The sequence below is a fragment of the Balaenoptera borealis genome, assembly GCF_965194805.1.
Source record: "Balaenoptera borealis genome assembly, chromosome: 3".
Taxonomy (NCBI): Eukaryota; Metazoa; Chordata; class Mammalia; order Artiodactyla; family Balaenopteridae; genus Balaenoptera; species Balaenoptera borealis.
Window position 1 is genome coordinate 32,469,494 of NC_138866.1, and position 17,613 is coordinate 32,487,106.

Here is a 17,613-nt window from a genome sequence, read left to right on the forward strand (position 1 = left end):
CCCACTTGCCACAATCAGAGAAAGCCTGCGTGCAGGAACAAAGACCAAACGCAGCCAAAAATAAATAAATAAAATAAGTAAATTTATGTATTAAAAAAAAAAACCCCATAGAACTCCAAGAAAATAACATAGGAGAGTATATTCACGATTAGGGATAAGGTAAGATTTGTTACACAGCACTATACAGATCTCCTGATCATCAAGCTTTAACAGTAAAAGAATGTAAAGGCAATCCACAGAATGGAGGAAGACATTTAACTCACAAAGGGTCCATAACCAAGATATATAAAGAACTATAAATCAGTAAGAAAAAGACAACTCGACAGAAAAAGAGGCAAGAGACTTGAACAAGTACTCCAGAAAAGAAGATATCAAAATGATCGATAAAATATAGAAAGATGCTCAATCTCAGTACTGGTCAGGGACATGCAAATTAAAACCACAATGAAATATTACTACACATCCATTAGGATGGCTAAAATTTTAAAATCTGACAGTACCAAATGTGGACAAGGCTATAAGACAAAGGGAATTCTCATACAGTCTTGGTGAGAGATTAAATTAGTAGAACCACTTCTGAAAACAGCTAGAAACAATGGGTACACTCATTACTACTGATGAGGGTAAACTAGTTAAAACCACCTTGGAAAACAATTTGGCATTATTTATAAAAGTTAAAGATATATATACAAACTCTATGACCTAGAACTCCACTCATAGATACATACGCCCAATAATAATAAGTGCATTTGTTCACTGCAGCATTCTTTGTAAGAGCCCCAAACTGTACACAACCCAAAAGTCCATCAATATTAGAATGGATGAATAAATCATGATATATTTACACAATGGACATATGGCAATGAATCACAGTCACACACAACATGGGTAAATCTCACAAACATAATGTTGAACAAAAGAAGCCAGACACAAAATACACACTTGATAGTTTCATTTACATTAAATTTAAAAGACAGACAAAACTCAATTATTGTGCCTAGGCATGCATGTTTAAGTAGTAAAAGTATAAAGAAAAACACGACAGTAAATACCATAAAATCAGGATAATAGTAACCCTTGGTGGGAGGACAGTGATTACTAGGGGTCACAAGGGGAGCTTCTGGGGTACTAGCAAATTCTGTTTCTTGACCTAGTTTCCAGTTACACAGCTGTTCTCTTTAGTGAAATCATTTAGCTCTTTGTTTTTGTTTCAGGCACTTTTCTTGATGTGTTTTATTTCACAATAAAAATGGTTAAAAAAAAAAAGACTCAAGGGGTAAGTTAAATAGCAGATTACACAAAACTAAAGAAAGAAAAAGGGAACTATAAAAGAGACCTGAAGAAATTGTGCAGAATGAATCCAGAGAGACTAAGATATGTTAAATATAAAAGAGATTACCAGACATGTAGGAGAGCAGAAAAAGTTCAGAATATAGCTGATCTAATTCTAGCAAGAAAGAAGAAGGAAAAAAAAAAAGGAAGAAGAAGAAGGTGAAAGAGGAGGGGTAGGAAGAAGAGGAGGAGGAGGAAGAGGAGGAGAAGAAAAAACAGGGTAAAGGCAATCTTCAAAGAGAATTTAAAAATTGATATATGATACCAATCCTTACATCCAGGATATCTCTCTGAATCCCAAGCAGGAAATACAGAAAGAGAAAAACACTAGTCTCATGAGAGCGAATCTTCAGAACCAGCAACTCAAAAAGATCTTAAAAGGAGCTACCAAAATTAGATTACCTATAAAGAATCAACATTTACACTCACAGTTATTTTCAACAGCAACAATGGAAGCCAGAAGAAAGTGGAATGCGATCTTGAAAATGATAAGCTGCTAAACTAGAATTTCATATCCAGTGAAAATATCTTCAAAGATCAAAAGCAAAATAAGGACACTTTCAAAACAGTAATAATTACGTTTACTATCAATGACCCCTCAAGAAATGAACTTCTAAAGGACAACCTTAAAGAGAATGATGCCAGAAAGTTCTGAGATATAAGGAAAGATGAGCAAAGAAAAAGGTAAACACTTTGGTAAATTGAAACAAATACTGACTGTGTAAAACAAGAACAAAAACAATAACTAAGCAAATACTTACACAAAAGTGAATGAAAGAGAAAACGAATCAGAAATGGAAGAATGAAAAGAAGGAGGATGGATGAAAGTTCTTCCGTGGCAGCAATCAGAGAAATGCAATCACACCTGAAGGGAATGTGGCATCAGAAGAAGTTCAATATATTCCAAAGCCATAAGGAGCTGGGTTTTGGATTATTTGCCACTTTAACTTACTCTGCTACAGCGATTAAACATATTATTAAATCGATTGCATTACTATTCACTTCAGACTACCCCGTTGTTGCTGCAGTTATACTTCACTTGGTAGGATAATCAAGGTGTTGGGCAAATGTGAGTTTTCCTAATCTACTAAAGCTCACTGTTTACTAATGTTTTCTTTTATGGTTGTTGGTGTAAATATGTCTAAAATGATATAGAAATATGTTTATTTCTAAAATGATATAATTCTTATACACAATAAACAAAAGGTGCCCAATCCTTTCCTGATGGCCCAAGGTCATTGGTATAAACTACTACTGCTATTGCTGATATAAAGAAATACCCTCGAGAAGTCCCTGGCGGTCCAGTGGCTAAGACTCCACACTTTCAAGCAGAGGGCGCAGGTTCAATCCCTGGTCAGAGAACTAAGATCCCGCAAGCCGTGCAGTGCACGGCCAAAAAAGAAAAAAAAGAAATACCCTCAGTAGCTCCGTAAGGCCTTATGTGACTACTAAACTTTTCCCACACTGTCAGGTGTTCTCTTCTTGGTCATCATTGTACTGGCATCTTTAGCTCCTCCTACCAACCTGTGATCTGATTTTGTGGCAGCAATTCTGCTTAGGGCCTCTTTCGATTACATTTCCTGGCTCTTGACTGTATTCCAGATACCCAGAAGACATAGATCACAGAATTTTGGCAAGGTATTATGCTGAATTAATAAGAGATGATTACTGTGACTTATTTATATTTTGTAGTATCTTCTGTTGCAAGGAGATTAAAGTTCACTCTGTGAATCAGAATGACAGAAGAGTAGGTGTACCATATTATCCTCGTCACAACTATGTAACAACTCCCCCAAAGTAATAGCTATTAGAAAAATTAACCCATGGTTAAGGAAGACCAGCTCAAATGCTGGTTACTAGCTTCATAGCCTTGGGCAAGTAACTAGACCTTTTAACACTTCCTATCTGTAAAGAAATAATAACAGTATCTTCCTACAAAGGATTATTGTCAAAATTAAATGAGATAATGAAAGAAAAAACAACATAATACCTGGCTTAGAGTAAATAGTGTCTAGCATTTAAACTATTATCTTTTTAAATCCCAATTTGTGTAATAAACACATTTAACTAGACCTCCTTAACTATCTTCTCCATGGCATCCTATGAAAATACTACTAAAAATATTAACAGTAGCTAATATTTAATGAGCAATTACTCTCTGTTAAAATTGTGCTGAAGCCTATATAGGGATTATCTATTTGAATCCTTAAAAAAGCCCTGGGCGGTAGTTACCATTACACCCCTGCTACAGATAAGTACACTGAGGCTCAAAGAGGTTAAGTACTGTTCAAGTTCACAGAATAAGTGGTGAAAATGGACTCATGTAGCTCAGACTCCAGAATCCATGATTATAAGCACTCCCCTATCCTGAGAAGAGAAGCCGCTTCTCCTTCTGCTAAAATCTATTTACAAATAAATTGAGAACAAGCTAATTCTCCTTTAATCTTATCCTCTATTTGACTATTCAAGGTCCCTAGCTGGAAAAGCAGAAAAGATACGTTTTGTTTTTGCTTTTTAACTTACCCACTCACAGTCGATTCCAAGCACTGGAAAATCTTCTAACTCACTCCTAAGCAAGGGCTCAGTTTGATCCCACTCCGCCTCCTGAGACACAGTCACCACCTTTGCTCCAAGGATCCTCTCTTCCCACGAGGCTCTGGGGGCACTGGAGTGCGGCTGGTCCTCTACTGGAGCGGGCCGCTCTCTCCTGCCTGGCACTTTCTGCTGCTGCTGTGGCAGCTGCTTCTGGGTTACATGACTTGCTTTACTCCTCCGGCGCTGGATGCCTTTCCACAGGACAAACCCCCCGACGGCCATACCAAGAACGGTGGTCACTGTCCAAGCCACTAAGTGTTTAGACATCTTCAACTTTTCTGTTGTTTAGGAAAGCATATCGCTAATCCCACAATCTGCAAAACAAATGGCAACAATATATTCACATACAGAATTTAAAGCTCCACAGACACAAGTGCCCCACCACCACCCCGCAAAAAATGTTGCATTCACAATCCGTGTGCTCACAAACTAAAAAAATTGCAACAAATTTCCACATGAAACAGTGATATTTTAAAATTTTTCCCCCTTTTGTATGTCCTGTACTCCACCTCTGTCTCCATCCAAGAAAGACCCCCTGCCCTCTACCAGTTGCCCAGGGCTCTCTTAATCCTATAAAATCACATCAATCAAAACAGAATAAACTAGACTCTTACTTCCACTTGCTGATTTACTGTGAGTAAATTTTAGTTAATGGATCTTCCTCAGGGTGTTTGTGTTTGAACCTTCAATCTCTAAGAGTTGAATGGAAACGTCTGCTTTGCAATTTAAAAAAAATCTAGGGCTTCCCTGGTGGCGCAGTGGTTGAGAGTCTGCCTGCCAATGCAGGGGACACGCGTTCGAGCCCTGGTCTGGGAAGATCCCACATGCCGCGGAGCAGCTGGGCCCGTGAGCCACAACTACTGAGCCTGCTCTCTGGAGCCCGCACGCCACAACTACTGAGCCCACGTGCCACAACTACTGAGCCTGCGAACCTAGAGCCCTACCGAGCCTGCAAACCTAGAGCCCGTGCTCCGCAACAAAGAGAAGCCACCACAGTGAGAAGCCCTCGCACCACAACGAAGAGTAGCCCCCGCTCGCCACAACTAGAGAAAGCCTGTGAGCAGCAACGAAGACCCAACGCAGCCAAAAAGAAAGAAATAAAAAATTTTAAAAATCTAATCATCAGCAAGTGGTAGGGGGACTTTTACTTTTCTAGGAGGCATGGCTGGTGAGGGATGGAGCAAACAGGCTTGAGTACACATGGATTTTCCGTTGCTCTAGACGTCTCGGTAGTTCTCCGTGGAAACACACTCAGTTATTGAGGGTAAGCTAGGGCAGTACAAAAGGGAAGACAGGACTAGAAAAGAAAAAGAAAAGAACAGCACTTAGAAATCCAGGATGTTCAGGAGGAGGTTGCAAATTGAAATGTCCACAGGGTCCAAACAGGATAACATAAATAAGTGAAGCAAGCCAAGTGCAAGAGAAAACTGACACAGACATCCTATTAAATATGTAGGAACTGTCTTCCTTTCTATCACAAAATAGCCTCTTTTCCATTTTTTGTACGTGAAATAAAATTCATATTTTATGGCAAGACAAGAAAAATTTAAACAAAAAAATTTTTTCTGTCCTTTGGCCTCCTCTCTCCTCCCACTGTGCACTGTGTATCTACACTATGCATTAACCAAACCTTCCCCACTGACAGAAATACCTGCTCAACCATAAAGAGCAATATTCTAGCATCAATAAGACAACTCCTTGTTGTGTAAGGAAAGATGCCATTCCTTCTTGATCTCATAAGGGGTCACATGGCACTTAGATCTGGATTATGTAAACTGCCAATAATACAGCATTTGATGTACAGCCTCTGTCTCAAAAAACTTACATAACTGCGCCTTGACTTCTAAGGGGTGGAACAGGTCTCAGAGCTTTCTGAGATGCTCTTCCTGGGCTATAATCCTCAAATTTGGCTCGAATAAAATCTTCCATTTCTTTCTTAGACCAACTGATTAATTTTTTCATCAATGCTTACAATGTGGTTTTTCTCCATCTATCTCTTGTTTTCCTATTTTTGACAGAAGAATAGGCATATACAACTATTTCTGTACTATTTTAAAAAACGACAGTAAATGTGTAACAATAAATGGTAAGTGGCCTTTGGCCTCAATAATGGAGAGAAAACATGGCAGAGCAACCATTCAGCACAAGCTGTTGATACTGTTTGTGAAGAAGGCCCAGTGTGGTCAGATTATCCTGATTATCCTGATTACTCAAGAAAAGTTAGATATCTGAATTTTATGTGAAATATCACCATTTTTAAGTGTTAGCAACAAATTTAGAGTTTTTGAAACATTGTGCCAGCCAAATAAAAACATTTTGGGCTCTGGGTTACCCATCTGTAGGCTCTGACCTAAAATATATACTGCCCAAAGACACAGTGACCTATTAGAGCCTGCCTACACTTCTCTATGGCTGAGGGTTTCCCATTCAATGGGAATTCCATTTTTTTTTTTTCTTTTTGGACATGCTGTGGGGCATGTGGGATCTTAGTTCCCTGACCAGGGATTGAACCCGGGCCACAGTGGTGAAAGCCCAGGATCCTAACCACTAGACTATCAGGGAACTCCCAATGTGCACTATTTTTAACAATTTTTAAAAGCGTCAACAACAAATTTTTAAAAATAATTTAATATTTACAACAACCCTGGGCTATAATTATGCCTACAGAGATATTCAGCAATGGAGAGGAAAAATGGAATCACAACAATTATTACAGTACTAATGAAAACAATAAAATGGCTATGCTGTTTTTAAAATATTTACTTTTTTGCAGAAACTATGCTTAAGTATTCATATGTACTTTCTCCAGCACTTTTATTGAAGAGGAAACTGGGACTTAATAAGATTAAAGAACTTGCATAGAAAGATTTCTAGTTAAAATACTCTGAGAAGACATAAAAACCCTTCCCTTTCTCACTCTAAACAATACAAATGTTGGAGAAAACATTGAAAAGATAATAAGGGGCTTCCCTGGTGGGACAGTGGTTAAGACTCCGTGCTCCCAATGCAGGGGGCCCAGGTTCGATCCCTGGTCAGGGAACTAGATTCCACATGCTTGCTGCAACTGAGTTCGCATGCCACAACTAAGGAGCCGGCAAGCTGCAAGTAAGGAGCCCGCCTGCCACAACTAAAGAGCCCACATGATGCAACTAAGACTAAGCACAACCAAATAAATAAATAAATAAACAAATATTAAAAAAAAAAGATAATAAAAGTTTAATACACAGTTAAAAAGAAGAAAGGGAAATCATCAAGTGTCAGAAATGGAAGAAGGGAACCCACAGTGGGTAGGAGATAAAGCTGGGCAGAGACCAGAACTCATACCAGCCCCAGTGCTAGAGAATATCACCAGCCCAGGGACAGAAGTCTAGGCCACAGGCCCAGGGCACAGTGGAGATGCAGGAGAGTGTTGCCTTGTCCATGAACAAGAACCTGTAAGTGTTCACCTACTATGGCCCAGGCAAGCCACCTGCCCAAGGCTGAGAATATGAACACAGTCCCCTGAAGATTGGCCAAGGTGGTGGAGTAGAAAGACCCTGAGCTCACTTCCTCTCACAAGCACACCAAAACCACAACTATCTGCACAACAACCATCTATGAAAAAGACCAAAACCTCCCAGAAAAGATCGTCTACAACTAAAGACACAAAGAAGGAACCGCAAGATGAGTAGGAGGGGACATGATATAATCAAGTCCCACACTCCCAGGTGGGAAACACACAAACTGGAGAATAATTATAGTGCAGACGTGGGAATTCCCTGGTGGTCCAGTGGTTAGACTCCGTGCTTTCACTGCTAAGGGTGTGGGTTCGATCCCTGGTCACAGAACTAAGATTCTACAAGCCACGTGGTCAAAAAAAAAAAAAAGTTATAGTGCAGAAGTTCTCCCACAGAAATGAGAGTTCTGAGCCCCACGTTAGGCTCCCCAGCCTGGGGGTCCTGCACCAGGAAGACTAGCCCCCAGATCATTTGGCTTTGAAGGCCAGCCGGGCTTAATTTCAGGAAGGACTGTGGGAAATACAACTTCACTCTTAAAGGGCACACACAAGATCTTACATGCACCGGGACTCAGGGCAAAAGCAGTAACTTGATAGGAGTCTGAGTCAAACCTACCTGCTGGCCTTGGAGAGGTGGGGAGCCGGCTGTAGCTGACAACAGCTAAATTTGGCAGCTCAGTCATATTTGGAAGCCAGTGCTGGTGGGCGTGATCTTGGGCTCCTCCCTCTAGCTCATTAGAGCCAAGACCTAGCCCCATCCAATAGTCTGTAGACACCAGTGCTGGGATGCCGCAGGCCAAACAACTAACTGAGTGGGGACACAGCCCCACCCATAAGCAGACAGGCTTCCTAAAGTCTTCCTGAGCCCACAGCCTCCTCTAGACACTCCTCTAGACAGGGCCTTGCCCACCAGAGGGCCAAGACCCAGCTCCACCCACCAGTGGGCAGACATTGGCCCTGCCCTCCAGGAAGCCTGCACTAGCCTCTAGACCAGCCTCAGCCACCAGGGGACAGACACCAGACACAAGAAAACCACAATCCCACAGCCTGTGGACCTAGCCTGCCCACAGCAGGCTACACCCTACCCTGGGACCAGCTGGGCCCTGGCCCTGTGCACTAGCAGGCCAACACAAGCTTCAGGACACCCCAGAACCCATACCAACTGTGTCAGAAATCGCCACCTCCCCCACTACCAATGATCTATAACAAGCTCTGGGATCCCTGGACCCTGCAGCCAGACTCCAGGAACTGGCTCTGCCTGCCAGTAGTCCAACAGTAACCTCAGGGCCTGGCTTCACTCTCCAGGGGGCAGGCAACAGCCCTGGAGTCCTCCGGACCCTGACTCTACCCACCAGTGAGCCAGCACTAGCCCCAGGACTCCCTAGGGTTTTGAAGCCAGTCGCCTTGTTACCAGGCCCTCTTAACAGCACCCAGCAGCATCCATATAAGGCAGGACCTGGCAACCAACCAGACTAGGGACCAACCAGGCCTACCAGACCCCCACACAGTCAGCCCACCACAACAGAAGGACCCACCCAGCCCTCTTAAGGGGAACCCCTAGAGCATATAGCTTGGGTGATGAGACAGAAGCGCACTGCTGGAACACACAGGACATCTCCTACAGAAGGACACTTCTTCAAGGTCAAGAAATGTAACTAATCTACCACATACATAAAAATAAAAATAGCGGGCTTCCCTGGTGGCGCAGTGGTTGAGAGTCTGCCTGCCAATGCAGGGCACACGGGTTCAAGCCCTGGTCTGGGAAGATCCCACATGCCACGGAGCAGCTAGGCCCGTGAGCCACAATTACTGAGCCTGCGCGTCTGGAGCCTGTGCTCCGCAACAAGAGAGGCCGCGATAGTGAGAGGTCCGCGCACCGCGATGAAGAGTGGCCCCCCACTTGCCGCAACTAGAGAAAGCCCTTGCACAGAGACGAAGACCCAACACAGCCAAAAATAAATAAATAAATAAACAGAGTAAACAATGCGTTAAAAAAAAATACATTAAAAAAATAAATAAATAAAAATAAATAAATAAAAATAGCAACTTAGACAAAATGAGGCAGCAGAGGAACATGTTCCAGATGAAGGAACACGACAAAACCCCAGAAGAAGAACTAAGCGAAGTGAAGATAGGCTATCTACCTGAGAAAGAGTTCAGAGTAATGATTGCAAAGGTGATCAAAGAACTCAGGAGGAAAATGGATGCACAAAGTGAGAAGTTAGAAGTTTTTAACTGAGAATTAGAAATTATAAAGAACAACCAAACAGAGATGAAGAATACAATAACTGAAATGAAAAATACACTAGAAGGAATCAATAGTAGGCCAAATGATACAGAGGAATGGATCAGTGACCTGGAGGACAAAGTAGTGGAAATCACTGCCACTGAACAGAAAAAAAAAGAATGAAAAGAAATGAGAACTGTTTAAGAGACTTCTGGGATAACATCGAGCCCACTAATATTCATATTATAGGGGTCCCAGAAAAATAAGAGAAAGAGAAAGAGCCTGAGAAAATATTTGAAGACGTAATAGCTGAAAACTTTCCTAACCTGGGAAAGGAAACAGACATATAAGTCCAGGAAGCACAGAGTCCCATACAGGATTAACCCAAAGAGGAACACACCAAGACACACTGTAATCAAAATGACAAAAACGAAAGATAGTATTAAAAGCAGCAACGGAAAAGCAACAAATAATATACAAGGCTATCAGCTTATTTTCTGCAGAAACTCTGCAGGCCAGAAGGGAGTGGCACTAATCCCACTCATGAGGGCTCCACCCTCATGATCTAATCACTTCTCAAAGTCCCCCCAAATGGGGTTAGTTTTCAACATATGAATTTTGAGGGGACACAAAACATTCAGCCTACAGCACTCTTAAATATGAAAAGACATCCAAGAATCACCAGTTATTGCAGGCATGTCTCCAACATCATTAATTAGCATTTTCTAAGGAACATGTATAGAATTCTTCACCCAGCATTTTGAGAATACACATTCTTTAAAAACATACAAAGAAATAGATGGAACATGCCTCAACATAATAAAGGCCATAAATGACAAACCTACAGCTAACATCATACTCAATGGTGGAGGCTGAAAGCATTTCCTCTAAGATCAGGAACAAGACAAAGATGCCCATTCTCACCACTTTTATTCAACATAGTTTTGGAAGTCCTAGCCACAGCAATCAGAGAAGAAAAAAAAAATAAAAGGAATCCAGATTGGAAAGGAAGAAGTAAAACAGTCACTGTTTGCAGATGACATGATACTATCCTAAAGATGCCACCAGAAAACTACTAGAACCGATCAATGAACTGGCTAAAGTTGCAGGATACAAAATTAATATACAGAAATCTGATGCATTTCTATACAATGACAACAAACTATCAGAAAGAGAAATTAAGGAAACAATCCCATTTACCATCACATCAAAAAGAATAAAATCCCTAGGAATAAACCTACCTAAGGAGGTAAAAGACTTGTACTTGGAAAACTATAAGATGCTGATGAAAGAAATTGAAGATGATACAAACATATGGAAAGATACATAGTGTTCTTGGATTGGAAGAATTAATGTGAAAATGACCTTACTACCCAAGGCAATCTACAGATTCAATGCAATCCCTACCAAAATACCAATGGTATTTCTTCACAGAATTAGAACAAAAAATTTTACAATTTGTATGTAAACACAAAAGACCCTGACTGGCCAAAGCAATCTTGAGAAAGAAAAATGGAGCTGGAGGAATCAGGCTCCCTGACTTCAGACTATACTACAAAGCTAGAGTAATCAAAACAGTATGGTACTGGCACAAAAAACAGAAATATAGATCTATGGAACAGGACAGAAAGTCCAGAGATAAACCCATGCACCTCTGATTACCTAATCTATGACAAAGGAGGCAAGAATATACAATGGAGAAAAGACAGTCTCTTCAATAGGTGGTGCTGGGAAAACTGGACAACTACATGGAAAAGAATGAAATCAGAACATTCTCTAATACCACATACAAAAATAAACTCAAAATGGATTAAAGACCTAAATGTAAGACTGGATACTATAAAACTCCTGGAAGAAAACATAAGCAGAACACTCTTTGACATAAATTGCAATATTTTTTTGGATCCATCTCCTAAAGCAAATAAAAGAAGAAATAAACAAATAGCATTTAGTTAAATGTAAAAGCTTTTGCACAGAAAAAAAAGAAAGAAAAAAATTTTTATTTAAAAATATATATTTTTTAATTTTTTAAAAAAAGAAAAAAAAGGGACTTCCCTGGTGGTGCAGTGGTTAAGAATCTGCCTGCCAATGCAGGAGACACGGGTTCAATCCCTGGTCCCAGGAAGATCCCACATGCTGCAGAGCAAGTAAGCCCGTGCGCCACAACTACTGAGCCTGCACTCTAGAGTCCGTGAGCCACAACTACTGAGCCCGCATGCCACAACTACCGAAGCCCAGGTGACCTAGAGCCCCTGTGCTGCCGAGCCCGTGTGCTGCAATTACTGAAGCCCGCATGCCTAGAGCTCATGCCCTGCAACAAGAGAAGCCACTGCAATGAGAAGCCCACGCACCGCAACAAAGAGTAGCCCCTGCTCGCTGCAACTAGAGAAAGCCCGTGCGCAGCAACAAAGGCCCAACACAGCCAAAAGAAAAAAAAGCTTTTGCACAGCAAAGGAAACCACTGACAAAATGAAAAGACAATCTACTGAATAGGAGAAAATATTTGCAAATGATATGACCAATAAGGGATTAATATCCAATATATATAAACAGCTCATACAACTCAACATCAAAAAACAAAACAAAACAAACAACCCAATTAAAAAGTGGGCAGAAGAACTGAATAGCTATTTTTCCAAAGAGGAAATGCAGATGGCCAGCAGGCACGTGAAAAGATGCTCAACATCGTTAATCATCAGGGAAGTGCAAATCAAAACCACATTCTCACACCTGTCAGAATGGCTATCATCAAAAAAACCCACAAATAACAAATGCTAGCGAGGATGCGGAGAAAAAGGAACCCTTGTACACTGTTGGTGGGAAGGTAAATTGGTGCACCCACTGTGGAAAACAGTATGGAGGTTTCTCAAAAAGCTGAAAATAGAACTACCATATGACCCAAAAATTCCACTCCTTGGTATATACCCCCAAAAAACAAAAACACTAATTCGAAAAGATACATGCACCCCAATGTTCATTGCAGCACTATTTACAATAGCCAAGATATGGAAGCAACCTAAATGTCCATCAACAGAGGAATGGATAAAGAAGATGTGGTATATATACACAATGGAGTATTACTTAGCCATAAAAAAGAATGAAATAATGCCATTTGCAGCAACATGGATTGACCTAGAGATTCATACTAAGTGAAGTAAGTCAGACAAAGACAAATATCATATGATATCCCCTAAATGTGAAATCTAAAAAAATGACACAAATGAACTTATTTACAAAACAAAAACAGACCCACAGACATAGAAAACAAACTTATGATTACCAAAGGGGAAGGTGGGGGAGGGATAAAATAGGAGTTTGGGATTAACGTATACACATTACTATATATAAAATAGATAACCAACAAGGACCTACTGTATAGCCCAGTACTTAAAATATACTCAATATTTTGTAATAACCTATAAGGGAAAAGAATCTGAAAAAGGATGTATATATCTGAATCACTTTGCTGTACACCTGAAACTAACACAACATTGTAAATCAACTATACTTCAATAATTTTTTTAAAAAAGAAGATACAGTATATACAAAGGAATACTACTCAGCCATAAAAAAAGAATGAAAATTTACCATTGCAGCAACATGGATGAACTTAGAGGGCATTACACAAAGTGAAATAAGTCAGACAAAGAAAGACAAATACTGTATAATATCACCAACATGTGGAATCTAAAAAATATATCAAACTAGTGAATATAACAGAAAGAAGCAGACTCACAGAGAACAAACTAGTGGTTACCAGTTGGGGGAGGGAAGGGGGAGGGGCAATAGAGGGGTAGGAGGAAAAAAGGGGGTTATTTTGGGATTATATGAAATCATGTGTGTGAAACTTTTGAAAGCTGTAAAGTATTATAGAATATAAAGAATCTTTCATTCAATTAAAAAAAAAGAATATGAACAGAGTCCCTCATGAAAGGACAGCCCCTCAAACCTGCACTCTGGACAGATAAAGGACCCAAGTTCACATTATCCTTGAAAAAGGAAACCCTCAGCCAAGAAACTAAAACTAAAATGCTTAGAATTGGTCAGTTCTGTTGGAACCAAGCAGAGCTGATCATAAAACTGTTTTACCATGCAATGGTAAAACTGCTTTATCATGCAGGAAACATGCAGGACTCCCACGGAAGATCACTCCCTAGAAGAGTGCTCACAAACGAATGAAAACAAAATAAAACCCAAAACCCTAAAATCAATAATAATAGCTCACAGAGCCAGCAAAAAAATATCTATAACTGAGATCTGAAAGAGACTTCAAAGTAACAACCAGGGAAATTCAGGAAAATAAAATCCCAAACATGAACAGCAGGCAACAAAAAGTAGAATTTCTAGATATGAAAAAATCTGTTAAAATTTTTAAAATAGACAGGTTAAACAGCAGATCAAACATACAGAGAGAGAGAAAAAGTTACTGAATTGAGGATAAATCTGAGGAAGTCACCCAGAACGCATCACAGAGATAAAGAGGTAGAAAATGTAAGAACAGAGACACAGAGGATGGATTGAGAAACTCAATATCCACATAATGAAGACTTGGAAGATGAAGGAGGTCAGATTTGGTACAGTTCTCTGAGTCCCAAGTTGGAGAAATTAAATATATCAACAAAAAGACTTGTATAAGAATATTCATTACAGTTGTATTCATAACAGCCCCAAACTGGAAACAGCCCAAGTGGTATACCTACATGGAATGCTAACCAGCAATAAAAAGGAACTTATTACTGATACATGCAATCTGGATGGATCTTAAATGACATAACACCGAGTGAAAGAAGCCAGATATAAAAGAGATACTGTATAATTCTATTTATATAAAGTTCTAGAACAGCTAAAACTAATCTACGGTAGAAAAAAATATGAACAATAGTTGCCTCTGGGAGAGGTGGGTACAGGGAAGAGACATTTAAGCTGAGCACCGAATGACAAAAAAAGCCAGATATGACAAATTCTAAGGAATAGCATTTCAGGCATGAAGGAACTTTCTGGAACTGTGGTAAAGTTTCATGTCTTGATGGAGGCTTGTGTTACACAAGTGTATGCAATTGTCAAAATTCAGGGATATTTCTGATTTTTCTCCTGTTGGCCCAACTGAAGAATTAATGACCGCTGGTTCATTCATTGTCTATCTTTCCCACTAGAATGTAAACCTCATGAAAATAGGGACCTTAACTGGCTTCTTCATTTATATATAAATATCTCCAGCATGTATAGGGACCTTAACTGGTTTCTTCATTTATATATAAATACCTTCAGCAAGTAGCACAGAACTGATAATAATAAATATTTATTGAATGAATAAAACTCAATTCAAGGTATTATATGTTAACATTTTATGATAAATATTTCTTTTTTAAACTAAATAAATAAATAAATGGATTTATTTATTTATTTTTGGTTGCATTGGGTCTTCGTTGCATGCGGGCTTTCTCTAGTTGCGGCGAGTGGGGGCTACTCTTCTTTGTGGTGCACAGGCTTCTCATTGCAGTGGCTTCTCTTGTTGCAGAGCACAAGCTCTAGGCACGTGGGCTTCAGTAGTTGTGGCTTGCAGGCTCAGTAGTTGTGGCTTGCAGGCTCTAGAGCACAGGCTCAGTAGTTGTGGTGCATGGGCTTAGTTGCTCCGTGGCATGTGAGATCTTCCTGTACCAGGGCTCAAACCTGTATCCCCTGCACTGGCAGGTGGATTCTTAACCACTGCGCCACCAGGGAAGTCCTATGATAAATATTTCTAATTCAATTATCAAAATTACAAAAATCCGTTTATTCATGTGAAACAAAATTGTTTTCCCCTTATTGAGCCTTCATACTATAAAGAAGCAGTATGGTTCAATACTGGGTTAGGAGTGAGAAAAATCAAATCTTGTGTTACAGACTGCATGTTTGTGTCCCTCTGAAATTCATGTGGAAATCTCAACCCCCAATATTTGGTATTAGAAAGTGAGGCCTTTGGAAGGTAATTAGGATCAGATGAGGTCAAAAGGGTGGCACCCTCGTGAATGGGATTAGTGCCCTTAAAAAGTCACAAGAGACCTTGCTTCTCTCTGACCTCTGCCATAAAAGGATACAATGAGATGTTGTTGGCAGTCTGCAGCCCAAAAGAGAACTCTCATCAGGACTCAACCATGCTGGCAATCTGATCTCAGACTTCTAGCCTCCAGAACTGTGAGAACTGCTGTCTATAAACCACCCAGTCTGTGGTATTCTATTACAGCAGCCCAAACGGACTAAGACACCTTGCTAAGAACTTGCTTGGGGATCCAAAGCTTTCAGTGCTTCACTATCTTCAGTGACTGAAAGGATCTGCCATTCTTTAAAAAAAAAAATTGTATAAAACAACAACATCAAACCGATAACAATGGTTACCTAAGGGTAGTAGGGTTATAAATAGTTTTGATTTTTCAAATTCTATACGAGTATGTACATATTCATAATTAGAAAAATATAAGTTTTTTTAGTGGTGCTTTTTAGAGATAGGCAAAGTAAATATCCCACTTAACGTTTAAGACATATGATTATATTCCTGAAATAAATCTCATTTTAATGAATTAAACAAATATGTTAAAATGTTTAGAGAGTAGCATAAAGTAGAGGATAACAACATGAGCCCTAGAGTCAAATATCCTGAGTTCAAATCCAGCCTCTGCCAATTGCTAGCTATATAAACTTGGGGAAATTACTGAACTTCTCTAAGCCTCAGTTTCCTCCTCAGTAAAATGGGAAGGATAGTACCTACCATGTAGGATTATTGTGAGACTTCAGTAAGATGATGAAAATACTCAGAATATTGGCTAGCACATTAGGGTTAAAAAAATGTTAGCTATGACTACTACTGAGGTTCTATAAACCACAGAACTATTAAAGGAAAACAAAGAATCATAGAGTTAAAATTTAGAAGCCAAATTCAGCTCCCACACAATTCAAGATTTCTTTCCACAGTAATCCTGACAGATCATGACCTTATCTCTACCTGAATACGTCCAGGAACAGAGTTCATCACCTTAAGAGGCAGTTTTTGTTGAAAAGTCCTTGCATTCTGTAAAAGTTCCCTATATAGAAACTGCTCTCTTTGATGTTCAGTCTGGCCTCTGAAATGACAAGTGTTTACTCCCTCCTTAGAACTTGTGAAATATGTGAAGATAGCTCTTATGACTCCCCTTAGTACATTCTACTTAACCCAATCAGCTTCCCGTGACCTAGTTTATAGACCACTTGCCATCATGGCTAGATCTTTCTGAATGGCTCCAAGCTTGTCAAAGTATCTCTTAAATGTGGCACCCAGGTCTGTATTCAATACTTGAGACATGTTCTAATTGATGTGGACTACATTGGTACTATTACTTCCCAGGGTCTGGACCCTATATTTTATTAATGATGGATGAAATGATAGGTTTTTGAATAGCAGAATCACACTGATGACCCTCATAGAGTTTGTGGTAAATTAAAATTCACTGAAATCATATTGAGTTCCCCATTTTATATACTTGTAATTTATACTTTGCACTTAAATCCAAAATTTTACATTTCTTTCTTCTAAATTTCCTCTTGTTTGTTTCAGCCAAACACTTTACCCTTTGAGACCAATTTGCATCTTGATTGTGCCTCCCCTCCCAACTTAAACATGGTTTTGTATAGAAAAGTGAATTTCTGTTTTCAAAGAAAATAACAGCATCTAACATGTGTTTTTATTAATTCATTTTTCAAATTTATTTTTGTATTTCAAACTATCTCCATGGTTAATAACACTAAAATGAGGTTACGTTACAGTAGAAAAGTTGAAAAAACAGAGTATTATTGATTTGCTTCCATTGAGAAGGGCTCCCTCAGACCTAGAATTCCCAGGCTATCAGGTTCCTACTTATTCTTTATCACGTGTGGCCTGAGAAAAAGAAAGGCCTCACAGGGAGATTGAAGGAGCAAGTGGGGTACCTCCATATGAGGGAACTGTTGGCAA

At 39.7% G+C, this 17,613-nt stretch overlaps 1 protein-coding gene across 5 annotated transcripts in view; it reads right to left on the minus strand.

Moving 5' to 3' along the window:
- The window catches only part of EXD2 (exonuclease 3'-5' domain containing 2), a 96,477-nt gene that overhangs the window by 33,405 nt on the left and 45,459 nt on the right, over positions 1-17,613 (minus strand). For 3 of the 5 annotated variants that reach the window (XM_082384391.1, XM_082384394.1, XM_082384390.1), the window contains exon 2: positions 3,856-4,241. In XM_082384391.1, the coding sequence (XP_082240517.1) occupies positions 3,856-4,194 (339 nt within the window). In that variant the 5' untranslated portion in view covers positions 4,195-4,241. Of the gene's footprint in view, positions 1-3,855; positions 4,242-5,075; positions 5,225-17,613 lie in introns of all 5 variants that reach the window. The other 2 variants (XM_082384393.1, XM_082384392.1) reach the window with 1 other exon arrangement.